The sequence below is a fragment of the Asterias amurensis genome, chromosome 13, assembly GCF_032118995.1.
Source record: "Asterias amurensis chromosome 13, ASM3211899v1".
Lineage (NCBI taxonomy): Eukaryota > Metazoa > Echinodermata > Asteroidea > Forcipulatida > Asteriidae > Asterias > Asterias amurensis.
In genome coordinates, this window is record NC_092660.1 from 20,536,042 (window position 1) to 20,563,978 (window position 27,937).

At 38.1% G+C, this 27,937-nt stretch overlaps 2 protein-coding genes across 12 annotated transcripts; one reads left to right on the forward strand and one right to left on the reverse strand.

Moving 5' to 3' along the window:
• Window positions 1–39: 39 nt before the first annotated feature.
• LOC139945832 (FAS-associated factor 1-like) lies at window positions 40–19,576 on the reverse strand. The gene is made up of 16 exons (XM_071943300.1): window positions 19,513–19,576; window positions 15,152–15,318; window positions 14,205–14,377; window positions 13,100–13,197; window positions 11,982–12,079; window positions 10,979–11,168; window positions 10,168–10,251; window positions 9,143–9,263; window positions 7,965–8,110; window positions 6,939–7,093; window positions 6,643–6,779; window positions 6,142–6,230; window positions 5,549–5,629; window positions 5,002–5,091; window positions 4,291–4,506; window positions 40–3,631 (listed from the first exon to the last, which is right to left on the reverse strand). The coding sequence occupies exons 1-16, from the start codon at window positions 19,549–19,551 to the stop codon at window positions 3,551–3,553; spliced, it is 1,965 nt and encodes a 654-aa protein (XP_071799401.1). The 5' UTR covers window positions 19,552–19,576; the 3' UTR covers window positions 40–3,550.
• On the forward strand, window positions 14,265–27,907 carry LOC139945833 (uncharacterized). Of its 11 annotated transcripts, XM_071943309.1 has the most exons (7): window positions 19,695–19,891; window positions 20,017–20,192; window positions 21,554–21,597; window positions 25,076–25,239; window positions 25,727–25,957; window positions 26,381–26,504; window positions 26,868–27,907. In XM_071943309.1, exons 4-7 carry the CDS (start codon window positions 25,090–25,092, stop codon window positions 27,011–27,013), a joined length of 651 nt encoding a protein of 216 aa, XP_071799410.1. In that variant the 5' UTR covers window positions 19,695–19,891; window positions 20,017–20,192; window positions 21,554–21,597; window positions 25,076–25,089; the 3' UTR covers window positions 27,014–27,907. The 11 variants fall into 11 exon arrangements, with proteins under 11 accessions (XP_071799412.1, XP_071799409.1, XP_071799410.1 ...); XM_071943308.1 differs by lacking the exons at window positions 19,695–19,891; window positions 20,017–20,192; window positions 21,554–21,597 and adding exons at window positions 14,280–14,393; window positions 18,000–18,080; XM_071943307.1 differs by lacking the exon at window positions 21,554–21,597.
• Window positions 27,908–27,937: the final 30 nt, after the last annotated feature.

Genomic DNA, 27,937 nt, shown 5'->3' on the forward strand with positions numbered 1-27,937 from the left:
ACAAACCATCACAATATTGAGAAGCAAATGATATTTTCTTTTATCTACAGACATTTAATGGTGCTCCTTTGAAAATGGCGTCTCAGCCATCACCTCTTTAAAAAATAATATGTCAGGCCATAACATTACTACAATTTTAATGTTTGTATCATTCGCAGAATGATGGCAAATAAATTATGCTCAAAAATAGTTTTAATTAACTCAATCAGTTACCTGCAAAATGTCAGCTTAGATCATCAATCATTCTAGTTTTGTTAGATTTTTTTCTTTTTCAAAATGAAATATTATGACGGGCGTTTGGTACCCATTAAAGAAGCATACAAACCATAGCAACACACGATGTACAAAAACTATAATTTGACCAGATAAAAACAAAATATGACGAGTATTCTTAGGTCTTGTGCATCCTCCTCATCCTCCTACAACCATACTTCAAACCCATGATGTTATGTCAAGTATAGTACCTTTGTTTTTTCAATCAATCACAAAAGAGATGGCAGCTAGCCATGACATCATAGTTTGTGGACGCTTGTACATAATTTGTCCTCTGATGTTGTTTGATCATCGGGTGGCAAAAGTCTTCACGAGATGGGTTTAAACGAGTTTTAACACAACTACTTTTGATCTTTGGTGTCCAAATCTTGATGTTTGAAAACGGCGAAAAAAGGTATAATGTGGGATCACTATCTTGTCTTGAATCCGATCCAAGTGAACTTAGACTCAATTTTGTTATCTTATGTATTGTGCTTAGGTTACATAAGCGGGGATACTGGTATTCAACATTTATTAATGTTGTATGTTGCTTTAAAGAATGTAAGTTGTCAGACTGACACCAGATAAAACACCCCATGGTATCCCTTCCCCAGTTACAGGCGAATACTGTACACTGGGACTGGGAACAAGACCACTATATAGAAGCAGCATGATAATGGCCTATAATGCAGTTTTAGGTCAAAGGTCACAGTTATGTTAAGAAATGTTAGGGTAGAGTGTAACATTAAAGACATCCATTTAAGTCATTGAGCTTCAGCCAAAACTAAGGCAACAATTTCTTCTGTATAAATAATATATGAGTTAAATATTTGTTTGTGTTGACATAACTTAATATAATTATTACACTCTACAAAAAAAAAAACTAAACCTGGGAGTTGGCTCTATACACAAAGATGGATTCTTTGGTTGAAATACACGTTTTTACAGTTAAAGAAGATTAAGGGAATAGTTTAATTTAGCAACATTTCAACCAAAAAAGAAACAGGTAATGAGCTCTGTGGCAATCCTGAATCAATACATTTGAATTGATGTGTAAGTCTTACAGGCATGCAAACATCTTTGGACATCACTCCAGACATCGTATGCAAACTTTCCAACAGATGAAGTGAAATTAGAAAACTTCCAGAGACAAACACAATCGTTAGTTTTAATAAAATTAACCAATAATACTGAAGATAACTTTATCTTTTTGTAGGTAGCAGAAAAGAAAATGTGGTGTAGAATCTGGGCTCAATTTCACAGAGCTGCTTCATCAGAAAAAGCAGCTAAGCACAAAACATTAATGCTTAGCAGAATAAGGTTACCAGCTAATAACGCCATGCCACAAGATATCATTTTGCAGGAGTAAATAATTCAAAATCACAATGGATGATATTGAATGGTCAAATAGTTGAAGGATTAGCAGCTGGGAGTGAACAGAAACACGTCTTAAAGTAATACATCTTGCAGATTTTGTTTCTTAAATTCATGTTTCCTCAAAAGTCTCAAGAAAGCTGCCACCTTTATGCAAAGCACACAAAATAACAACAGACTGGTTTCATAAAAAAGCAGCTGCTGAACTTTAGATATTTCTCAACAAATAAATTAAAAAAGCAACAGAATTGGGAGGGAACCAGTCTGATCAATGTACTTAACATGATGATTTAGCTGGTAATACCTATCGTTATTAAGCAAGACTCTGGTGTGATTAGCAATTTTCATGCAATTAACAGCTCCATAAAAGTGTGTGGGGTGGGGACCCTAGTCACACTCATGGTGATGCTTACTGTTTCTCAAACAATCCCTGCTGTCACCTTTTCCTGACTTGATTCACCCTTCAAAGTATGTCATATCATTAGATTTTTCAGAAGAATAAATTCACTCCCATCCTCTACTTTTGATTCATCACACAATTGGGCTATTCTGTGAAATCATCGTCAAACTTGGTTGTCATGCTTGAATAAAACAACAAAAACTATTGTCTATTATTTGCAGCATTCCGACTGAGCAACGCTGATAAATGGTATCTTCAAAATGCAGCTCCCTTGACCGTGAAAAAGTTTCATACAGAAATATTTCTCTGGCAGATTGTAAGCGCTTCAAATTTGATCGCTTTTTGTATAATGGCTGTCAGCAAAAAGCGTTTTGAAGTAAAGTAAAGGTATGACTGAGAAAACAGTAGTGACACTCTAAAACCACTTCCTGCCGAAACACAACATTTGGATTAATAAAATGAGATGAGAATAAGAGCTTTCGAATAACACCTCATTAGGGTCTTTAAGTTTAGTCTTTGTCAACATGTACAATGTTTAAGACATCACATCACATTGACATCATGACTGATGTTGCTTAGGCTGTCTTAATGTTTAATGCCATGTCACTTTTTCCAAGAAATGCTTGATTTTGAAGTAGGGCATCACAATTTGTGGCTGAGCATAACGGCCAATACTTTTAATAGAAAGAAAATGGCCGCCAAGATGTGATGTCTCAGTTGTTGCACCGAAAGCTCATGCAGTTTTTTACTGTCATTAGTTAGACTTTGAGTGCTAACAATACTTTCCTTCTCTTTGAGTGAATGATGATGTATGCCAGCTTTGGAGTCAGAAGTAGCTAAATCCTTTAGCATAAGTAGGATTTGAAACTTTGCATGGTGGAAATAAGATATAGAAGAGTTTGCGGTAACACCATGTAATAACTATCTCTAAATGAGTTGGGTGGTTCTGAAAATCTTCTGGAGAATGGGTTAAACGTCGAGTTAAACGAACGATTCTTTTCAGAACCATCATTTAGAGATAGTTATTACATGGTGTTACCGCAAACTCTTCTATACCTTCAGCATAAAGTAAATGCGTTCAAGTTTGATGTAATGATTTCATCCTCTGGATAGGGTTGGGTAACATTTGAAAAAAAACTATGCCAATGTTAATGCTGAAGTATAGAAAGACACCCTTAACAGTGTATAACATTTAGCAACATAAGTTTAGGCATCTGAAGCAGCCCAATCTGCCACTAAAGCACAAGAATTGGTAAGCAAAGAAAAGTCGTACCAAGCAGAAATGGGTTATCAGCCGAAATACAGTGTATTGTTCCCACTCATGGTTGGTTCACTGCTCTTTATGGCTCAGCAAAAAGAAAAAGGGGCAGCAATTTTTCTGAAATCTGGCCATCAGAATTGATTTTGACATAATGTGCGTTTTGTTAAAGGAACCTGACTAGTATAGTACCCTGACTGCTTCCTCTGTATGATGGGTTGATTGATGCAAAGATTTGTTTGATGGTGATTGGTGGGATGGATTAGTTAACGTTCTTCGATAAACAGCGTCTCCTGTGGGCATAGGCCGAGCCCTTTAAGCGTCTCAGTAGAATCTAACAATGTCAACTGCAATGAATAGATAGAGACATAAAGAATCAGTATAATCTGCCCGCACTTCCATACACTTCCATGCCACTTCCATGTCCTAAAAAATCATCCACTCCATTCTTAGATATTTACGTAATTTTTATATCAGAATTTCATTATGTGATTTAAAAAGAAAAATTATTATGTGATTTTATGTTTACTTTTTAATATGTTAGTCTGTTTGCAGGGCTCAAATGGAAACCAGTTATTTTTACTGATTTGGCTTAACCTGAGTAAATAAAGGAAATAAATGGTAGCTCAGGCCATGAACTTCGCTCTTGAAGGAACATGATTGTTGGAAATAAATGGTAGCTCAGGCCATGAACTTCGCTCTTGAAGGAACATGGTTGTTTCCCTCTGGTAAAGAGCACTTCTATGAGGAAATTGTGAACTTACATAGAAATTTGCAAAGGGCACCACAGCAAAAGCACAAGTGCACTACAGTAAGTGCTTTGGCAATTTTGCGCTTTATAAATAAAGTTATCATCTGTAAGCAGGGCCATGAAATTGGGTTATGGTGTCTGGTCAACTGGTTTGCTGGTGTGTGCCTACGGGAATGACTTTCCCAGTCAAGTAACAAGCAATGAGGAAACTTGTTTGTATATAAAGTACATCTTTCTAAATCTGACTCAACTCACATCTTTCTTTGGGAAGGTTGTCAGCACTTTATATTCCTCAGTATGGTAGCCTTTAGTGCCTAGGTATACCATGACCATTCTGATGGGTTGATCAGCTAAGAATCGTCTGGTCAGCATGTCACCGCTTGGGACACGCATCCTGAGTGTGGTCATTGGATCTGGACAGTCCTCACTCGGCTCGTTAGCTAGCTGCTGTTCAAGTGATTGCAACAAGGCCTGACAAAATGAAAAATAATAAGTAAATAAATAAGTAATAACATATCTTTTCGCAAAGTAATAATAAGCTAAGCCCAACTTCATGTTAAGAAAATACTGCTTGACAAATTTCTTTGCTAAGCAAAAATTGAGTCGGGCAAAAGCCACAACAATGTAAACCTAATGTAATTTAGGCAGTTAACATGATTCTGCTAAGCATTACAATTCTGTGCTTAGCGAGTTTTTGTGCTTACAGTCTTTATGAAATTGAGCCAAGTTAGCCATTCATAAGAAGTATACACGACATGGTATTTTGGCTGGCAACCAAATTCTTCCTTGTTTTTTTTGGCCAAGCATAATATTTTACCAGGGAGGCTGTCATGAACACTGTACACTATTCGGTATTTTGGATGGTAACCTATTTTTGATGATCAAAAAGTAATAAGGAGCCAGTCACACGTAATGTACATAACATGGTGTTTTGGCCAGCAACAGTAGCAACAAGATAAACAATACCTTTTGTTCTGCCTCTCGTTCTCTGATTTCTTGTTCTTCCTGTTCCTTCAATCTTTGATCTTCCTTCTCTTGCTTTATTCTTTCTTGCTCCTTTAGGGGAATAAATTAATAAGAACTGGTAAACATAGTAATCGTATTTCCACCAAGCAAACAAACATGGGTTCTATGACGCCCTCACATCATATTTAAGTCTCATCCAAAGGATCAAGGTCTGGGAGAAACTCATAATATACCTCCCAAACCCAAACCATCCTCTAGCCACCAAAACCATGTTAATACCGTAACCTTTTACAGGGTAGACTAGCCACACATCATTTCAATACTGTACCATTTTACACCTGACTAGCCACCAATACCATGCCAATAGATCCTTTGCATGACGCGAAACGCTACAGGGTCGCTGAGGTCACGCACACATTACGCGCAGCTATCATCAAATGAAATCCTCCTTTGGCCTCAGTGAGGGCACTTTTTGAGTGTGTGACATCATATGCCAGGGGTCGTTACCGTAGCCCTTTCACCCATCGGATTTAAACAATGTTAATACCTTAGCCCTGTCTGCCATTAAGGAAGCTTGGTAAGCAGCATCTTGTTCTTGCTTTAGCTGCTCAGCAGCTCTTCTATCATTCTGTAAATCAACCAAAGGAAGAAATAGTCAGACAAATAAATAGATATGAAATCGCTCTCATTGACACTTGATCCTAAGTCAAATCACTGTATACTGGTAAACAACTTTTGTGCCAACTTTAGCAGAAAAACATACAAACATGTAAGTAAAGGTGTATTTCATAAAAGATAAAGACAATTTGAAAGCGCTTTTGTGCATACACATTGGATATGTATGGTTACATCAATCATTTTAATTACAGTAAGCAAGGGAAGGTAAGCTTCCTTTTTGTGTGCTTGCAGTTAGCAGCGCTATGAAATGGAAACTTGAACAGTAGGCATAAATCAGTCATCAAGCAGGGCTGTGTTTTGGCGGTCAGAACCAATAACTGTTTTGGGTGAATTGGCAATTGGTTAATCACTAGCCATTGAGCGAAACAGTTATTGGTTACGACCGCCAGACGAACCCCAGCTCTATGAAATTGGGCCCAGATTCATAACTTTTTCTTTTGAAAATCTTCTGAAATTTCTTACCTCTTGTTCAATCTCTGTTTGTCGTTGCTCTGTGAACATATCTACTGCATGGATTAAACTGGTCATCATTTCATCTATACCGGTATTGCCTACACATAAAAGAGAAATAACCCCAAGTTATGAATACTGATCTACATAGTAGAGATGTGGTAAAGGCAGTTTGCCGAAATTGCTTAGTCCTTCAGATGGGATGTTAAGGCATAGGTACACTGACAAGATAGAAAGAGAATTTAAAACAAACTTTGCTGGAAAGCAAGGATCGCACTTTGGTGTTTCTTCATCATAGTAAGCATTGTTATTAGCAGGTTTCCTTGGGCTTCAGAGCTAAAATAAAGAAGTTTACCATGTGAGGTATCCTTGGTTTTGGGTGATTATCGGGGAACTTCCTTTTGAAAAACTCTCCTACACTTGGTAAAATATTCACGCAGGTTAATATTGAATGGTCAAACCGTAGGAGGGTTAGGTTAATTCATCAGTCTAGCGGAAGATCTGTTTATTTACCTTGAAGAACTGAGAAGACTTCTGTGTTGGATCGTATCCTCATTACAATTAGTAACAAAGGAAATTTATCTTGGTTTAAATTACGAACTGTCGCCGTGGTGACGCTGCCAAACAGCTTTGTACAGGTGCTTAGCAATCTACAGAAGAAAAATACAAAAAAAGAAGTTATCAGTTCTGGAATCTTAATTATACACCAACCTTTTGTAGAGAAGACAATGAAGAAACTCATGATTTAGCCGTGGAAGAAATTAGTCTAATCGGCAGTGAGCCCAAAGTTCTGAAGTTTTTCTCCTTACCTCTCCTTGTTCTCCTCAGCTGTGACATCCCACGCCCACGTTACAAAGTTTTGCGTTAGGAAATTGACAATGCTCTCTGCGCAGAGGAGTTGACTACAGAAGACATTGCTCTGGACGCTTTTATCGCTGTGGATGTAGATGGCTAACAATTTCCTCTGTAAATCAAGAGTGGATCAATAAAAGTTATGTACATCAAAATAATAACAACTTCAATTAGGAATGATAGATAAAACTTTTATATAAGGTATGCAGTGAAATCATATAAAAACTTGTGGGTAGTGATGGCTCTTAGAATAGCCGGTTTCTGCTTGCCATTTCGATTAGTGTGGCTCTGACCGTCTTTTGGAGAATGCAGACTATGACAGCATGCAATACAGTCAACCCTCCTCCTGTCTTACTACTCATTATCATCCACTGTGGTTTTGAATGATAGATGCATCAGCCTGCAATAGTTTTCATGTGTGTGATTGTCTCTCCACAGTACACTGCACACATGCACAAAGTTTGTTGTGTACACTGTTCACAACCCATGCAGTTGAACAGTATCAAGTGGGCAGAAAATGTAAATAACTATTTAACCAAAACAGCAACAAATCTCTTCATGATCTGACGTTTCAACCCTTGCAGAGTCTTTCTCAAAGGTTAGCATTCAAGAAAGACTCTGCTAGGGTTGAACCCTCAAACCATTAACTATTTTTTTGTATTTATACCATAGGTCCTTATGGTTGGTAAGCCGTTTCCAACAGCTAATTCTATTTAACCAAAACAGAACACATAAACACTTTGTTTACTAAGACGAAACTATAAATAAATAAATAGTAAACTTGCGGGGAACAACCATGTGTAAATCTCTTTTATGTGAGTAATGGCTATGAGATGAGACAGTTTGGTCTCGGCGTTTTTAACAGTATACTGGTCTTGATGGATTTGTGCGCTTTATAAGTTTTCATTATTAATATATCTTTGTATAAGAACTGCATAAAAGGTGCAAATAAAGATAGAAAAATTTCAGGGGGTGCCACTCACCTCTATTGCTGCACCACTGAATGCCTCCCTGACTGCATCCTCTAATGGACCCATATAAAACTGAGGGTGGGTCTCCCCATACCTTGAGCTGAATTCATGACTGAATTGGATCAAGCCGTCTGTTTCATTTTCAATATCCGCTGGTACTAAAATCAAACAAGTAGTGAAAAGGATGAGCAAGTAAACAAAACATATAAATAAGAAGAAAATCAAGTTTAAATTTTGTTTTAAAAATAAAGTTGAGTGCTTATCACCGTGTGTTTCAAAACGGTTTAAGACAGATTAGGTATGCAAAGTCTTTTGAAATGTGAGACCCATTTTTTGTAAAGCATCTTGAATTAGTTGACTAGGTGTTGTGGTGCATTCAGCAACTACTGCCAGAAACACCGCAGCAAACCCCTTGCTCTTAGCGGTAAGTGTTACTGGGTTCTTTAACGTGCATTACACAACACACTGGATCAACGACTTTACGTCCGATTGGAAAGACAAAAAAGGAATCGAACCCACACTTTGCTATTTATCAAAACAACGGAGTCCAGTTTCATAGAGTTGCATAAGCACAAAAAGTAGCTTAGCACAACAAAACTATGCTTACCAGAATAAGGTTACAGACTTGTTAATTTATGAATGTGTTTGGAATACTAGTCTTTGACAATTACTGAGGTGTCCAATGCCTTTAAACATATAAACAGTAAGAGAGAAGATAGGAAACTTACATAATGGTTCAAACTTCCATGATGAATATTAGTTACTTACATAATGGTTCAAACTTTCATGATGAATATTCATTACTTACATAATGGTTCAAACTTCCATGATGAATATTCATTACTTACATAACGGTTCAAACTTCCATGATGAATATTCATTACCTACATAACAGTTCAAACTTTCTTGATGAATATTCATTACTTACATAATAGTTCAAACTTCCATGATGAATATTCATTACTTACATCACGGTTCAAACTTCCATGATGAATATTCATTACCTACATAACAGTTCAAACTTTCTTGATGAATATTCATTACTTACATAATGGTTCAAACTTCCATGATGAATACATCACGGTTCAAACTTCCATGATGAATATTCATTACCTACATAACAGTTTCTTGATGAATATTCATTACTTACATAATGGTTCAAACTTTCTTGATGAATATTCATTACTTACATAATGGTTCAAACTTTCTTGATGAATATTCATTACTGAAGATGGTGGTATCATCGATGTCCATCTCAGGCACGTCATCTTCACTGTCGCTTATACTAACACCTTCTCTCGACGTCGTAGGCTGGAAATAATGGACAAGATTTCTTAACAATTATTGGCCCATCCTGATTGGAGTGCAGTTTTTGTTAGGGCTGAGGCTGTACCCTTTCAAAAGTAAAATCTGTCCTGCGCCAATATGGCTCATCAGACAAGTTCTTGAAATCCTATTTCCTTGGCATTAAACAACTGAGAATATTCCTATTCCCCCGGGACAGGATGCCAGTCCATTGCAGGTTACTCCCAAGCTCTCCCTGGTACCCATTTGCACTCATTCTTGAGTCAGCCTGAACATCAGACATCACACTTCGAGGCTCGTGAATAATGCCAGAGACCTACCACCAAACCGGCGTGTATATTCACCTTTGACCTACATTCATTTCACATAGAGATACACAGTCACATTCTATGGCGGACGTGATAGGAGTGTACTGTTTGGGCTTCTATGGAAAGCTCATGTCACTGTGCACGTTTATCAAATATCATTGTATCCAATGGAATCACTTCCATATCTGTGTTTTGATTGGTCGTCCGAAGTGACCTCAGACCAATCAAAACAAACCCAGATACGGTAGGTTTTAGTCAATGCTTTTATCTAATGATATCATTGTATCCAATGGAATCACTGGATCTGAGTAGCAGGTAGCTATCCTATGGTACATGTAGCCTGACCGTCTGACGCCATTCTTCGAGGCTCGTGAATAACGCCAGAGATCGGGCTAAAAAAATTGCAAAACAGGCGTGTAGTTTGACCTCTGACCTCTGTCGTTTCACATTTAGATACGCAGTCAAATTCCATTGCGAACTTGAGAGCAGTGACTATTTGGGCATCTATGTGGCCCAGTCTGTTAGCCAAGTCTGAACACATGGTGGCGCTATAATAATAATGTGAAGTATAACCATAGATTATAACAGTGAGTGGATCTTACCTGATCTGTCTTATTGTGGTTCTGTGGTCGACAGAAGAATAAGTTATGATTAGGGAAGGATATTCCAGAGGCCGCTAGCGTTAACTGAGAAAGTAAGAGAGAGAAATAGAACAATGTTAAATAACAGACAAAGCTACGGTTATCCAAGAAGTTATAAGACATGTCCCTGTTTATTGGAAAGAAAAGGTTTAACTTAGTTTAAGTTAACGTGTTTATGTTGTATTATTAAAAAAAATATTTGCTGTGCTCATTGCTCAATATTTTAGGCAATAATGGCCCCCCCCCCCCCCGTTCAATATTGGTTCTTACTGCACGGTCTGCGCTCCAACTGGGGTTAACAGCATTGAGCAGAGAAGCGGGAGAGGGTGTGTTTACTTTCAAATGGCCCAAGCATGTTGGCCGAGATTGTAGTTCCTACAACTCTACTGCCAAACCCAACCCCTGATCTCCACCTCGTTCCAACTTAACAAATCGCTCTCATCCGGCCATCCCCTCCACTGTTGATGCCTGACCGATACATTTGTTAATGCACTAATTCCCTGTTTAACATTTAAGAACCGCTCAACTGCCAAACCCAACCCCTGATCTCCACCTCAGTCCTACTTACCAACCCCTGATCCCGACCTCGTTCCAACTTACCGAATCGCTCTCATCCGGCCATCCCCTCCACTGTTGATGCCTGACCGATACATTTGTTAATGCACTAATTCCCTGTTTAACATTTAAGAACCGCTCTACTGCCAAACCCAACCCCTGATCTCCACCTCAGTCCTACTTACCAACCCCTGATCCCGACCTCGTTCCAACTTACCGAATCGCTCTCATCCGGCCATCCCCTCCACTGTTGATGCCTGACCGATACATTTGTTAATGCACTAATTCCCTGTTTAACATTTAAGATTGTTTTGCAGCCTTCGTAGCGTAGTCTGTACTCTTGCGATAAATCTGTATCGGTGATTATCAACTCAAAGGAACGTGTCAGTTTTTCCGAGTAGCTTGGCCTGTGGTGGATTATGACAACAAACAAATAGTGAGAAATAAAGAAGACATTAAGATAAGAACCTGTAAACATGACTCTGCTTATCGTAAGCAAAGAATTGTCGCTCACAGAAACGGGGAATTGTGCACTTATGACAAGAGTATTTCAAGAGTATTACAGCAGGGATTTTTTGCTTGTGCGCGTCGAAATCCACATAACTACGCATTCTTGGTTCACACAGCTAGCGCAGCAATTCAGCGTTTTCACAGTTAGCAGAAAATGGTCATCGTAAGTGCAGAATCCAGCGATAAACAAAGCCATGAAATTGGGCCTGCAATCAACCTCTGGGCAGACAAAATTGCATGTCGGTTGACAGAGGTCTTTTCAACAAATATTTCATTTTAGTATAAAGATTTTTTTGTTAGTGGCCTCCTTTTTAGATTTTTACTCAAATTTAAACAGAGGTCTGTCTAACCAACCCTTTAAATCTTCTTGCGGATACACAAGAAATGGGTTGTGGGGTGTACTCCCAAACATAACTACTTTATCACCAGGGTTTCCAAAATGTAACTGAGCTCACCTGCGGAATCAATTTTTCTTTAGAATTCTTGACAAATTTTTGTTGCTGATGATATTTTTGATACTAATGAAACCATGACTAAACCACATAAAGACAACAAATGTTTTCACAAACTGCACCAAGAGTTCTTGTTCTCTTTCGAGAAAGTGTGGTTTGTGTCCATCATAAATTGTTCGGTCAATTTTCTCTCGAAATGGTCAAACTTGAAATCTTGAGCAATAACAGGTTTAAGATAACGTATTTTGAATAACTTACTCTTGCCCATTGGCCTGGTCAGTGCTGGTTGTTGGTACACCTGGTGTGAGTACATACAATCGGTTCTTGAGCGGTAATTCCAATGTGGACAAGATTTCCTGAATAACATAGAAAGAGACTTCTGGTTTCAATGGAGGGTTGACATTGACACCTAAAGTCATCAATTCAATTCAAAATATGTTTAAGTCAACTAATACCTGGGTTGGATTTCACAAAGATAGTCTTAACTTAGGACTAGTCCTATGACTAAATAAATAAAAATAAATAATCAAATAAAAATTGGTTTAACATGTGCCAGTTCCAGACAAAGCTGTTAAAGGCGCATGACAGTGTATATTAAAATATTAAACCTTTAAAAAACCACATAACACATTATGACAGAGAGAGAGGATGAAATCTATGAAGTAATCAATAAAAGTATACATTACAGTGTTAAAATGCAAAGAACAACCATGACAATTTGAACAAGCGACAAGGAGAGATAAGACTAGTCTTAACTTTTTGTGAAATCTACCAAGGCATTTTGCTAGCATGTGTCATCAATCTTTCTACATGTATCCTCTTTTTCATGCCATGGTTTATTGTGAGGCCTGTTAATACATTGTAGGATGGAGGGAAACATGCACCAAGCAAAGTGTTCCAAAGAGATGCAGTACATGGAACAAAGCTGTTGGAATAACTTTTTATTCTACATCTATTATGTAATGGGAGACTTTTGAATGCTAGGTGGCAGCAGACTTACCAGGTACAATTATTATTGTTTACGTAGTTCTGAGCATGCGCACATTACCGAGAACAGTGGATTTTACCTGGTAAGTCTGCTGCCACCAAGCTTCCTGAAAGTCTCCTATTGCTATGTTGTTTTGGAAAGTTCTCAGGCCTGATTCTTTACGGAGGCCATTGCCTCAATGCCCCCTGGTCTTTGCCTTGATGCCCTTGAAATACTACAGTAGAAATATACAGTTTCCTCAGATGAGAAAATGCCTTGGTGCCCTAGCCCTTTCAAACATAGCATACAGGCCTGTGATATTTTTAGAGTTTTGTACAGCACCATGAATGTCAAGACTTGATTGAGAAGGCTCATAATAAGAGTTTATAATATAGAAGAATTATCTTACTGAATCGCTTGGTGCCGGTTTAGCATGTCCCCAACCTCCAATCATCATCTTCTCTGCTGGGATGTTCAAACTGGCTGATAATAACTCCTTTACCGTACCTGTTATGAAGTCATAGACAATCAATAGTAGAGTTAACCACTCTGGGAGTCATTTCACTTTGCACCACTCTATTTGCCTTGATGAATTATGGTTTCACAAACATGGCATAACTAGACCCATGGGGGGGGGGCAAAGAACAGATACAAAAAATGTATCCTTTTATACGATTTGTTGACAAGAACTCATTGGAACAGAAATTGGGGACCAACTGTGGCCTGTCAAGCCATAGAGGTACATGTAGATGGTCAAACAGGGGGTAGTAAAAGAGGGTAAAAAGGCTTAAGGTCTCTACGGTCTTTCTCAAAGACTACAAAAGGCCAATGAGAAAGACTCTGCAAGGGTCCAAACTTCAAGCCATTAACTAATTTTTGACATTTTTAAAATCACTTCATTCTAATCAAGAAATTTGACTTATAAACTTTTCTTGAAAAGAAAAACTTGTAAAATGTAATAGGTTTTGATACAGCCTTTCTACTAGATCAAGGATGAGCAAGGAGATAAATAAAGAATAAAACTCATCATTGAATTTAATTTAGTCCAGCTTTCTCCAGAAGACGATCAGAGCATACTGACAAAAGTCGAGTTGAAACCAATGGTTCTTTTCAGAACCACCCCATCTCATTGGAGATAGTCATTACATGGTGTTACCGCAAACCTTTCTATATCGTTTTTTTTACCATGCAAAGTTTCAAATCCTACGAATTTAATTTAGTTAGGTGGTGACCTTGTTGTTTACAGCAGACACTCCGGACTTTGTGTTACACAACTGCTCGTATTTTCTCAACTTGTTTTCAATTTATTGCCAGATGTATGTCAACAGGCAAAACAAAGTTTATGAAGAAATCGAAACGAAAACAAACTACTCCAGTTAAAACTACCTTCCCCCCAACAAACCTACAAAACAAGTCAAAAGTGTCATAACAGGAAGTAAGCTTGTGAAAGACTACTATCACAAAACAAACAACAAAGAGTCAACATCCAGACCAAAGGAAACAATTTTACACACCGACAGTTCTGAAGTCTTCCACGACTAGTTCTGTGTTTGTATCTTGGTAGGTGATATTAAATTCCAGCATACGGACTCTGCTTGGTGGAGGAGGACTCCGTGAGCGGTGAGGTTCGAAGGCTCGAGGGACTGAGGTGCAGGGTGTTACTCCACTGAATTGAACTACGCTCGGCCTGCAGCAATAATAATGTGAGTAGAAAAGTACAAGATTTAGTGTTGAACAATGGAGTGTCAATCCAGAGCTAGGTTGTGGTTCAAATCCTGCTCTCGTCATTTTTATTTTTGTCTACCCCGAATCATTTCAAATTTACTCGTCAGTTTCCCTTGTGGTTTATTAATCGATATAAAAAAGTAAAAGTAAATCAAGAAGGGGAAGGATGGATCACTTTGATAAGATTATGAGATATCATTGAAATTTTGCTTTTTAAGAAGTATGTAAAGACCCTTCCATAAAGAAATCAGATCATTTTAAAATCTGTTACAAGACTAGCGAAATGGATTTACTGGAATCCATTTTTAAAAAGCACTAAATTCATCTCAGTTTGGGTTACAAGTTTATATCGTCAAAGTGATTTGTAATGTGATACCACATGTTTCTTAGCAATTAAGGTCAATACGCATCAGAAGATGATTTAAAACTCGAAGTGAGAATTGAGCCCTGGTCTTTGTAGTATGCTTTTTTGAATTTGCAGCTTTGTCAGGTTAAGGTTTACGCGGTCGAATACTGCAAGATCACTGCTCTCGAGCAAAACTGCCGGCTGCCGACTACTCCTCCATGAAAGCAATGGTCTCCTGCCAGTCTCAAGAGAATATGGCCAGTGTCAAAATGCTATAAATGCAAGCATTCTGACTATCAATGCAACATTTAACAACTTGTCCACAAGTCTACAGTAAGCACTATTGGCCATAACATTTGACCTAGTGATGGAGATGCTTTAAAAACTTACATAAGACCCTGGACAGTAGGTGCTTGTGGTAGTTCCTCTGGCATCGAGTCCGGTACGGATTCTGGTTCTTGGGCTCCCATAACGGACACCACAGCTCGCTGTAAATCCCATTGGTTCTGTTCAAGGTGGGCTAAACATTCTTCAAAGTTCTCAATTCCTGTACACGCCTGTAACAAAAATTGCATCCGGAACGTTATTCAATACCGTAAGATGTGGAAACTTTTAGGGAGGTTTAAATCTATTTCTATTTATCTGATGTGTAACGCTTGCATACATCATGGTTGTGCGTACTATGTATATATTTCATAGATATTAAATTTGCATTGGTGATAATGGATATTATTTTGTTTTTTACCCCCAAACCAAAAAATAATATTCTTTATCCCCGATGCAAATTTAACATCTATTAAATCGTTTGCAGTACCCGCTGCTAAAACATAGGATTCGAACTGCCTCTAGCTACCGGGCAATCTCGGTGGTCTAGTTGGTAAGACATGTGCTCTAGAATGGCAAAGGTCATGGGTTCAAACCCCACCTGAGTAATATGCCTGTAATTTTTATTAAGAACTCAGAAAATTCCTGAGTACACAGTGCTAACACACATTGGTCTCCTAAGGGTAAAAACCAAAAATAACTCATATATTTTCATAAAGGTGCGAGTCGACTACACAAGTATTAGTAGTTACATCAAGCTACACGTTAGCAACATCAAAAGGGCACTCTGGTCATTTTTCAAATGGGTATGAAAGATATTTGTTACTTCTCAGTTATTTCCTCTGTGAAGGTACATGAAGGAAAACAAAGAAGCCGAAGGAAAGAAATGCTCCCAAGTATAGTACCTCAGCAGGCATGGAAAATAGTCATTCCATGAATGACACCCATGACTCATTTGGTCTTTAAAATAAACAGACAAGATATTCTTTCTTTAGATGACAAGTTGATACAAATTGAAGGGTGACATTTCTATGAAAATTGTAACATTTGATGCATTAAGTGTAGAATGACAGATGTTCTACACTTTATGGTTCTTAATTGTCACTGGTTACATGTACATGGTCTGTACTGTCATAACTGTGGCTAGGTCTGGGCTTGTATTTAACCCCTGACCTTAACTCCCAAACATTACAAGTTATTACGGTACAACTTGCTCATTTTCTTAATTCCCTGATGGAATTCTGTATAAGTTCATGACTTTGGTGAAGCTGGAAGTTAGAACAAAAATATTCACCATTTAAATGTATTATAAAATCAATGGAAAATTTGCAAAAAAAACAACAAAACAATAATTAAAAACATCAGAGAAAACTCAAACCAAACAAAACGCAACAAAAGCAACACAGCACCCCAATGTAAACACCCTACTTCGTAAGAAACAGTAACAGCCAAACAGAAAAATCAAAACTGTCCCCTTTAAATGGAATAATGGGACAGGAAGTCTAGACTGGGTTGGAGAACAGCGAAGTGAGCTGTTACCTAAATCTATAAAAAGGTCAACAGGAATTATTTAAAGAGATAATCACATTGCCATAAGAAGTAAACGCCTACAAGAATTTGTCCAGACATTTATTTATACTTTGGCATCTGTAATGAATTGGTGACTTTGTGTCGACACGGGGCACAATCATACAAGCAGGAATGGAATTTCATCTTTGAAAAGGCAAGGCCATTTTTATTTTATAAGGGTACCTCTGTTGGAAGTCAAGTCAATGGGATACTCTTTGAAGGGGCACCAAGGCCAAGACCAGGGGCAACATAGGTCATGGCCTTGGTGGCCTGAGTGCAATTCCAGACTTGTACAAGGGCCCAATATTATAAACCTGTAGAAAATAACAAATTGCTTTCTTGAGCAAGATATGAGTGGGTACTGTATGGTATTTTGGCTGGTAAACTATTCCTATTGCGCAAGATTTGTTTGTGCTTAGCAAGTTTGTTTGTGCTTACAGGCTTTATGAAGTTGGGTTAAGCAGGTACATGTACATATAATTACACAAAATTTTACAGCAGTTTGCAGCATGCACTATTTCTGAAGTATGTCCGAAGGCTTTGCTGACAGCCACTACAATGTGATGTTTAGGTTTCTATTGTTTTTGTCATATCAAGAGCCTATTTAAAAAAAATTTTTTTTTCAAGTATTTAATATATTGTTTCTGATTAAAAAGGTGATATTTGAAGCTTTGCATTGTGTGGATAGCAAGAAGTAATTAGTTTACGACGTGACATCAGGGCCCAATTCCATAAACTTGCTCAGCACAAAATAATCTTGCTTAGCAAAACCCCACTCATTTCTTGCTTAGCAAAGAAATTTGCCAAGCAGTACTTTATGCAGGATTCGGGTAATTTTTCAAAATGTCCACAGATTTACACTAAACTTGCAGGGTTTTAAGATAATGATAGTAGAAAGCTTCCCTTCAAAATTACTTACTTAGGTGCTATAGTTTTTGAGAAATTAGTAAAACAAGTCACAAAATAAATTTTTTCTCAGTGAGATGTAAAAACCTATTAACCAGTTATGATATTATATTATATTTTTCGTGACATTGTTTTACTCATTTCTAAAAAACTACAGCACCTAAGTAAGTAATATTTCAAGGGAAGCTTTCTACTATCATTATCTTCAAACTATGTAAATCTGTGGACATTGTGTTTTGAATCCCCACCCCCATCTTTCTTTGATAAATAAATTAAATTAAACAACAAATAGACAGAATAGGAGTGGGGTAAAATGTACACCAAACATTAGCTCACAAGAGTCCAAATTACAATTTTGTTTTTCCATAGGAATATGTTCACAATTGAAACAACCAAGTCCTAACCACAATTATCCCCTCCACATTATCCATGAATATAGACTCCTGGAGATCCAGTGTGTAGAGACTCCCTCTATTGACCCACGGCAGTCCAGTGTTGGCAAGATATTCATCTTAAGTCAGTAAGTGTTAAACCACAGAGTGTTATTTCCTTCCTTTGTCACACCATGGATGGTCACACCATGGAGGAAATTAAAATGACTGACAGATAAAATGGGATTGACCTGGCTGATTTTGCTGAATTGCTGAAGGGCACTGTGGAAAAGAAAAGGGGGCTTACAATTTTACAAGGGGACTATACAAAGGACAGTTACTGGATAAGGCTTGATAATTTCATTGTTACAAAATTTGGTAAGTTTATTTTTTAATGTCATCATAAAATTATCAATAACAATAATAGGGCCTAATACAAGAATAAACCATTACTAACTTAATTAATTCAGACAATGAGACATTATTCATAAATACCAGACAGTTTCGCTATTCCTATTGGTGGAGAGCGCGTCACGTGGGTGTGTATATACCTTTGTTTATGACCAGTAAAAAGTGTTGAAACATGGGCGTGACACGCAAGCTTGCACCTGTGATTTTAAGACAGTTTCTTCGTTCCTATTGGTCGAGAGCAACGGCCAAGACAGTTGTGCCACATCACGCGATATGCGCGACGCGCACAGCATTCCCTTTATAAGAAAGGAGTTGTTTACCTGAGGGTGGCGGAGGGCCTTAACATTTCATAGCTGGAGGGGTGTTGTGTTGAACACGTTTAATTTTTGCATTTATTTTACTTTTTGACCCAAAGACAAAGTGTTGATATTTTTTTTTTCAAAAACAAAGACCCACAAAGTGTGTTGAATCATTTTTCAACAAGTGGTTCAAACCCGCCGAGGCCTGGTTCTTGATAATTTACCTCGACTTCGTCTCGGTAAAATTATCAAGAACCATGGGAAAAGTTTCCGTATGGCGCCACCACTTTTTCATTCGAAATAAAATAATATAGTACCAAATTTACCTGATTGATATATCCCTTTTTGTAAAAATGAGTGAAAAAGTGGTGCCGCCATACGGAAAGTTATCCGAACCATGCCGGTTGGGATTAAACCACTAGTCGAAAACCTCTTCACCACACATCCCTTATTTTTCACCTGTTCACCCCACTGCCCACACTCCCTTCCATCCAGGCCACATTGAATATAAATACAATTATGATTTTTGATCATTACAAGTAAAAAGTATCGGTTGGATACAGCACTTGTGAGCACAGAACCCGGAACCCTGCCCAAATCTACATGACTCATTTATCATTGCGCAGTACAGAGAAGAAAAGTAAGGCACAATTTTAATGATCAATATTTCTCCGTTGTGTGTGTTGTGGGCGCAGATCAGCTGTGTCATCGACGACTCAACGCCAAAATAAAAAGGCTTATTTTACAACAATAAAAGGACCAGAAATCCAGACAAGACTTGGTTATTGAAGAGTTAGACCCACATTAATGAAATGATGACGATAATATCAAATATTCCCCTGATATACAGAATAACCACTCAGACTTTTACCTGAAAATCTGCCAGAATTTCTTCTCTGTTGGCCGCCATTGTTGTGGTCTTTCGTCACTATTTTTAAGCATGCGCATAACAAGTCGTCATAGTTCGCAAACACTGTAGAGGGCGCTATAATGTTTACATTGTTGACGAAGTTCTTTTGTTACGAAAAAAATAATGACATAACAAGTCTGGGCCAGTCTTGGGGGAACTTCGTGTTTGTTGTCAAATAAAATACCATAGTTATAAATTGTCATTGTCCTGATACTATTGACTTTTACAACCGAAATTATTGAAGATTAATTTATGCGTTGAAAAAGCCTACTTTATCCGCTAAAGGCAAAGAACTTGGTGAAATTGGCCACTATTATTTACTATATGAAACAAGAGAAAGGTAAGTTACGCACTACTTCACTCATGCGTAAAGTTAATTTCAACCGTGTCTTTGAACTAAAAATAAACGGGGGCTTATCATGTCTCAACTTGTTCATGAAATCACGGTGCATTCCCTCTAAACAGAAATTTGGACCAACCAACACAAACAAGTTAATTGTTGTAACCCGGTCGGATAATTGACAGTTAGAAGCAAACAAACTTACAAAATAGAAGTCTTCTTTCTGAGTGCTTTTCTCCGTGAGCGCGGGAACGCCAAGGAATTTTCCCGCGCAAATATCTGGTTAAACAAGAAAGACTTGGTAAGTAGGTGTAATGACGTTGTATTATGGTAATTTGGTGATTACAGTCGCATCTAATTTGATTACACTGTACAAAACTACTCAGGTGGTGATACAGGTGTATTTTTTACAAAGTAATAATTATTGTTTCCTGAAGTCCAATACCGTCCGCAGTGATAATTTAAGGTAAAGTTGCTGGTAAAATTTGACACACTAAGGAGAATACCCGACTACTTAGAATCAGAAGGACAATAAGCGCAGTTATGTTGGCTCAGTGAATTATTCGTCTTATACCACATTTCCTCCCTGCACAGAGTAGTGTTTAAAATTCTTTACAAATTTTCCTGACGTTCAAAGGATCCTCTTTTTTACTCGATTTAGAAACAAAACAAAGTTCACAGTTAAAAAGCACTACGACACTGGCAGTTTCGTAGAGCAGAACAAAATTGCACCCAGTTCGAATCCAGGACTTTGCATGTACATTGGGTTACCAGCCGGAGTTTCCTCGAACACCTAACCCCCCTCCCCGACTATTATTCACATTATTGTCTAACCGTAATTACAAAAATATAGACTAAAAACAAAGAGTCATATTATTCACTGTCCAAACAAAGAGAGGCTATGAAAACACACAATAATAAAAAACACTCCTATTTAAAAAATATTTTCACTATGTTTATTGAATGTTGTGACCCGAGTTAATGTCAACAGTGGATCATTTTAATGGTACAACACAAGTTAAAACGTGGCCGAAAGCAAAGAAGTTATTAAATTGTTCACATTAAATTTGTTGACGATTTGATGAGTATGCAACTGTGCAAAGCCAACAACGAAGACAGGTTCGTCCGGCCCACGTTGACACTAACAGATTTAATAGGAGTTGCTTGAGTCACCCACTCTACCGTCCATGTAGAACGAGGCAACCGCTCAATAAAATAAATAGTACTTATAAGGAAATAAAAACAAAAACAAAGACAAAGTCAGTGGAAGTACTATAATAGCACCTATTACACAAACACAAGTTTAAAAACCAAAACAACAAAGCAGACAAGAAACACCAATCAAAAGATGACGGTTTTCTAAGTTCATTTTAATCACTAACAATAATTTAGTGTTATATTTTAAAGGCAGTGGACACTATTGGTAATTACTCAAAATAATTATTGGCATAAAACCTTACTTTGTAACGAGTAATGGGGAGAGGTTGATGATATAGACCATTGTGAGAAACAGCTCCCTCTGAAGTGACCTAGTTTTGGAGAAAGGAGTAATTTTCCACGAATTTGATTTCGAGACCTCAAGTTTATAGAACTTGAGGTCTCGAAATCAACCATCTAAACGCACACAACTTCGTGTGACAAGGGTGTTTTTTTCTTTCATAGTTATCTTGCAACTCCGACGACCGATCGAGCTCAAGTTTTCACAGGTTTGTTATTTTATGCATATGATGAGATACAGCAAGAGAGAAGACTGGTCTTTGACAATTACCAATATTGTACACTGTCTTTAAGTTTCTTTGATAAATTTACTTTTTTTAAAGTATAGTATGACTACACGATATCAAAATAAAACGGGTCTGCAATCTCTGGCCACTACAAACTACGTCCCTGGTCTGCGCCTCATCATTATCGAGGACTGCTGTACCACGAAATATTGATGAATTCGTGAATATTCATGAAGGTCAACCCATTCAAGCTCGCTAACTATCTAGCGTATTTAGTGTAGATTAAAGAGCGCCATCAAACCGCCCACTCACACGGTTACTGGTGGATCTGATGCCAAAACATGCCCACACATGCCTCGCCAAAAACATGTTGCTACAAGAAAAATTCCCAATAAGAGTAATTATAAGGTCCTTTGGAAGGTTAAAATCTCAGCATTTTGGGTCAGCAGTCCATAGTAACGGTGGAGAGCGGTGTGTCATTTTATTGTCAGACTCGGTGTAGCGTTTGATCACAAGTTGAAAGTTGTTTAAGCAAATTAAATTCTGGGAACATGGCAAGAGTATCTTTAAGTTTGACATTTTCAGTGTTTGAGTGTCATCAGAAATGGCACGGTAAACATGTAACAGCTGATGACAAGAGTTCATTGACCCTGGATTTGTTATTGGCAGATAGCGGTAAGTTCCTATTCAATATTGTTTACATTGAGTTGACTGTTAAAGACGCACCAATCAATGACGTCATACTATATTTAACTATGACATCATCACTTTCGTAGTCGACCCCTGGTAACTGAGGGGGGCGGGGGGGGGGGTGTTTCACAAGGAAACAACGTTTCGTGCATCCGTTGTAAACAGTTTTATTTCTCTGCTTAACACACAATGGACATTGTGGACAAGCGTTTATTTACCACAGCGCCATAAACTTGGTATGTTGGTCCATGAAGGCTACATTTCTACCAAACTTTGCCTACGCAAAAATTTTACTTGAAGGTAGACTGGACTTTAGGCTGTTTTGTCGTGGTTGTTTCTTTTAAAGGCAGTGGACACTAATGGTCATTACTCAAAATAATCATTAGCATAAAACCTTTACTTGGTACCGAGTAATGGGGAGAGGTTGATGGTATAAAACATTGTGAGAAACGGCTCCCTCTGAAGGGGCGTAGTTTTCGAGAAAGAAGTAATTTTCCACGAACTTGATTTCGAGACCTCTGATTTAGAATTTGAGGTCTCGAAATCAAGCATCTTAAAGCACACAGCTTCGTGTGACAAGTTCTTTTTTCTTTCCTCGCAACTTCGACGACCAATTGAGCTCAGATTTTCACAGGCTTGTTATTTTATGCATAATGTTGAGATACACCAAGTGAGAAGACTGGTATTTGACAACTATCAATAGTGTCCAGTTCTTTAACAACCTCCCATTGGTTGTGAGGATAACCAATACACGAAAGCCTTTAGGTGGTTGGTAAAGGGCGATTGGTCAAACACTTTTGTTTGTCAAAATATAAAAAGCACTTATTCACATATACTTTGCGGTTATCTTCACACCATTTATGCCCAGGTATATCTAAACGGCCATCACCCAAAATAGATCATGACGTAACCTAACCACACAATTCATTAACTGTCGAACCCCGTCTGTTTTACAATACTTCTGTTTTCTTTTTGTATAGGCCTTGACCTTGTACAAGATAAGCCATTGGGACAAACAATAGAGAACAAAAAATAAACACGAAAGTCATCCACCATGACCATTATTTTTTTTATAGGTAAAACTATAGTAAATCTGCGAACAGTTATAATTATGTTCAAACTTACCACTGTTCTGCACACCTTCAATGAATTTATCGATAATATTGATTCGTTTTTAAGAATTTGACAATCGGCTATCTGGCCCTAAAGCAAGTCTAACTAATAAGACTATTAATGTAAAGCCAATACACTTTACCTCCCGATTACACACGTATTAATTTACAAAATGTAAATTGAGGACACTATTGGTAATTACTCAAAATAATCATTAGCATAAAATCTTACTTGGTAGCGAGTAATGGGGGGGGGGGGGGGCCGGTTGATAGTTTAAATTTTGTGTGAAACGGCTCCATCTGAAGTGACATAAGAAGTAGTTTTCCACGATTGATTTCGAGACTTCAGAATTTGATTATGAGGTCTAGAAATAAAGCATCTGAAAGTAAACGTCGTGTGAAAATGGTGATTTTTCCTTTCATCATCTCGCAACTTCTACGACCAATTGAGCTCAAATTTTCACAGGTTTGTTATTTTATGCACATGTTGAGATACGCCAACTGAGAAAACTGGTCTTTGACAATGATCAATAGTGTCCAGTGTCTTTAACATCTGAAGGCCTCCAATTGTTAATTTGTTTACCAATCTTCCTTAAGTGAAAACTTTGAGGGATTTTCGACAAATACCCACACTCCCACAAAAGAGGTTTACACACCCGCAAATTTACATGTTATTTATAGTTTCTTCCTAAACGCCCCCTTGTTTCTACACGTGGAGGTAACATTGTGTGAATGCACTGTGAATCACAACACACCAACGCACGTTTGATGGTTCTCAAATCTTTGATCTATAAAAACTAAACTCAGCGAAGCGTCAAACCACCAATAAATCTAGACTTGGTTCCAATAAATCTAGACTTGGTTCTAGACTTGGATCGTGCCTTTTAGTCTACACGATAGCCAATACATTATTGCCTGGTCGCGTGATGGCTAATCAGTGGGGGCGTTTTGCGTCTGATGCAGAGGAATAACCGCGACTTCAGTCTTGAAATCAAGTCTACCGATTATCAAGATGATGTAGTTTTCTATTAAAAACACTGACGGGTTGAAGCAGTCAACTTTTATTTAAAAGTCAACGGTTCGTCAGGTTGGCGGGAGAAACACCAAGCTTTCTCGTCGAGACGAGCTCCTTGCAAAAAGTCTGGAGGAGGTTTATTTTACTATCTGAACTGGTACTTTCTACTGGCGTCGTAGCTTTGATCTGTTGGGTGTAATTTTGTACGCTTCCATGTTGCAAATTATAGAAGACTATTGTAGGAACATTCATCGGAAATTTTCAGGTAGATTATGCATATCGAATTTAAGTTCGTTTATGGTAAAAGTAGGCTATTGCAAATAACAGCTTGAAAACAATACCTAAACTAATTTAGTTGAGCTACACGATACAATTATGCCAATCCCTTGTTTGAAATACATTGTGATGGAAAAGTGTGTTGTACGTGAAGTTTTCACTGATATCAGAAAGTTTGTCATGATAATAATGTAGCTCTCTGTACAAAAAACAGCATGTGTTTTTGGATGTGCAATGTTTTTTTTTTTGACAGGAAAAGGCACAGGACACATACTCTTCCGTCGTTTACAGGGAACCCACTTTCAACTTCTGAATGCTAAGTCTATATTAAACACCGATGTATGTTTTGTTTCCTCTATTACTAAAGATGTATCAGTCATCATGGCCAACAACAACAATAACCAACACCTAGTGCAAAATGACTTCACACAAGCCGCTGCTAATGGAAATCTTCAGCGACTGCATGAACTGAGTGACCATCAAGATGTCAATATCAACGGCCGGAATAAATATGGAAGAAATGCGATCCAGGTAGGAGTTTGAAGTTTGAAAATATTATTGAGCAAAAATCATATATTTTTTATACAATCGCACCCTCCAGCAAACGTGTACAAAGTTTATTGGATGAAGTTGTTTTGTGTTGTAGCTTATGGTTAATGTGTACAAGTAAGAAATATAAACCAAGGAACACCACAATTCGGTTTTAAAACAAGAAAACCGATTTATATTTTTGTCATGGATTTTATTTATACGTGTCTGTTTAGATTGCGGCAATTAAAACAAGCAATCTACTTTTGAGGTCTTCAAATGCTATTTCCTCTACATGTTTTGTGGGTTTTTAGCTGGAGTTTGAATTTTACTGAGAATGTACCAATTCCAGTTATTACTGACCATCAGTAGCTGGCTGATAGCCTTTAGAGCTTCAAATCCTCAGCACATGGAAGAAGAATATGTCTGTCTCTCTGATTTTATTTTGTTAAACGCCGAAAACACCAACTATTCTCGTTTATTCGACCAGGTCATGACGATGACCCGGCCAGAAGTGGCTGAATTTCTGCTTGGGTTGGGTGCGAATCCCAACGAGCCAGACCCGGACGTGGGTCGCACGCCACTGCACGACGCTGCCGAACATGGGCATCCGGACACCGTTGAGTTGTTACTGAAGTACGGGGCAGACCCCAGGCTGAGGGACAGTGCCAGGGGTAACACACCGGCTCATCTTGCCGCTGGGGAGGGACGACCTCTTAGGGTAAGTAAACACTAACCCTCGACTTTTCCAGTGTTGGTAAACAAACTGCGCTGGTTTGCATGGCCATTCGATTGCTAACAAAATATATAATCGTTGTTGTGTCCTAATTCAACATGTTTGCAAACAAGTACATCCCATAATTGGTTGCTTTGTTTCCCAAAAATTCAACTTTGTTCAAACGATGGTGTGGCATTACTGCAGATTGTGGCTATCTGGTTTGTTTTGCATGTATGGCTTTCCATGGTTTTCCAACTTCGGTTGGCAAAAACTCAGGCTGTGACGTTGCGATATAAACGCTTTAATTTTAGCCATGTTTGTCTGATTCCCTGTATTTACCACACCCATCAACACTGATTATTACAGGGATGGCTATAGACCCATCAGTGCCGATCATTAACTTTGGTGTGCTGATCTTTCCTATAGATTTTAGAATTGTTGTCGAACGGTTGCACCCTCCGGGAACGGAATAGCGCTGGACTTACTCCCCACGATGTGGCAATAGCCAAAGGTAATGAGGACGCTGCAGAATGGATCGCCAGTTATCATAGTACGTGAGTAATCGTTCCCGGTAGAGGGCGCTATCCCGCACAGTCGGTGAGAATAATTCTTTACTCCGACCCCCCCCCCCCCCGTACATTTACCAGCCTGGCGGACATGGCTTTGTGTTTATAACCAACAACCTCAAACAAAAAATCGAGATTGGATATATATTTTAAAAAGTACAATTATTTTGTGAAGTCTGCAGAGGGTGTCATAATTTCAATCACCAAAACGTTTTGCATATATAGATTACTTGAAGTTTTGCAAGAACCGTTGGTTTGCTTCGACGTTTCGATCAATTTATATGGTCTTCTGATGGTCTTCATCAAAAACATTTACAACCTATTTCTTTGTTTGATTGTTCTGTTAGGTTTGGGTAGAGGTGTTCGACTAATGCATCTATGCCGCCTTACCATTCATCAAGCACTTGGTACACAGCGGTTGTGTAGAATACGGGAACTTAGCAATTACCCCTTGCCAGATATGCTTGTCGACTTTATAAAAATGTATCGGTAAATTGTAACAGTTTCAAGGAAACATGATCGAAAAAAGACAATAAGCTGGAAGTTGTAAAGATCTTAGCTTGATGTCATACAGGCGCCATCTTGGAAGTAAACCATAATTATTCTGAAAAAAAAAAAAAAAAAATGGAAACGAATATGGGCAACTTCTGGCATTCTCACAGTACCCTGTTAAGGGAATGGGCCACAGGCGCAAAATCATTTCTGCATTTTTTTATGCGCTGCCCACAGGATTGGCCAATGAAAAACAAGGGTGAGGGCTACTCAAGTTACGTCATGTGCACAAGTTACTAAATAATAATACTTACACATTCTCATGTTTGCATTATTTTAGTGGTAATAGATTTGAATTGAGGCTGAGTAGCTGTACATAAAATAAAATAAAAATTGTAATAACAAGTTTAATAAAAGTATATTGGTTCATAGGCGAACAATAGACGTGCGACCTTACACAAAGAGGACCATTACCTTAACCATTGCAGTTGTTGTGTGGGTTTTGTGTTATACGCCTTGGGTGTATTTCACAATAAAACTAAAAATTAATCGCAAGACAAAATCACTTATTACCATAGTGATCTGTATTGTGACATCACACTTTGCTTAGCAACTACGATTGGGTTGCAGTTAAGATAAAACTAGCTCTTTGTGATATCGGCCCCAGGTTCTTTGATTCTTCTGAGATGCCCAGTAAGGACTCTCTCGACTCGCCCAATAAGATGACTTCTTTTGTAAACGCTGCTCGGACGTTGGTATGTTGTATCTTCAAACCTTGCAGCATGTACGTCCACAAGTAAGTCCTAGCTATATAAAACAAAAACTAATTTGTGCTGCCATAATAAAGTGTGAGCTAAGCAGATTATGTGCGAACGTCAGCCCCAAGATGGAAACAGAGATGTTTTCCAATACAAAACGTAAGATT

Coding starts and splice junctions, on each gene's coding strand:
- LOC139945832 (XM_071943300.1), bottom strand. CDS start 19,551: ATGGCGGCCAACAGAGAAGAAATTCTGGCAGATTTTCAG. Junction 13,198..14,204: donor GGAAGACTTCAGAACTGTCG/GTGTGTAAAATT, acceptor ACTTCATAACAG/GTACGGTAAAGGAGTTATTA. Junction 5,630..6,141: donor AAACAGAGATTGAACAAGAG/GTAAGAAATTTC, acceptor GTTGATTTACAG/AATGATAGAAGAGCTGCTGA.
- LOC139945833 (XM_071943301.1), top strand. CDS start 22,167: ATGGCAAGAGTATCTTTAAGTTTGACATTTTCAGTGTTTGAGTGTCAT. Junction 25,240..25,726: donor ATGGAAGAAATGCGATCCAG/GTAGGAGTTTGA, acceptor TTATTCGACCAG/GTCATGACGATGACCCGGCC. Junction 25,958..26,380: donor GGGAGGGACGACCTCTTAGG/GTAAGTAAACAC, acceptor TCTTTCCTATAG/ATTTTAGAATTGTTGTCGAA.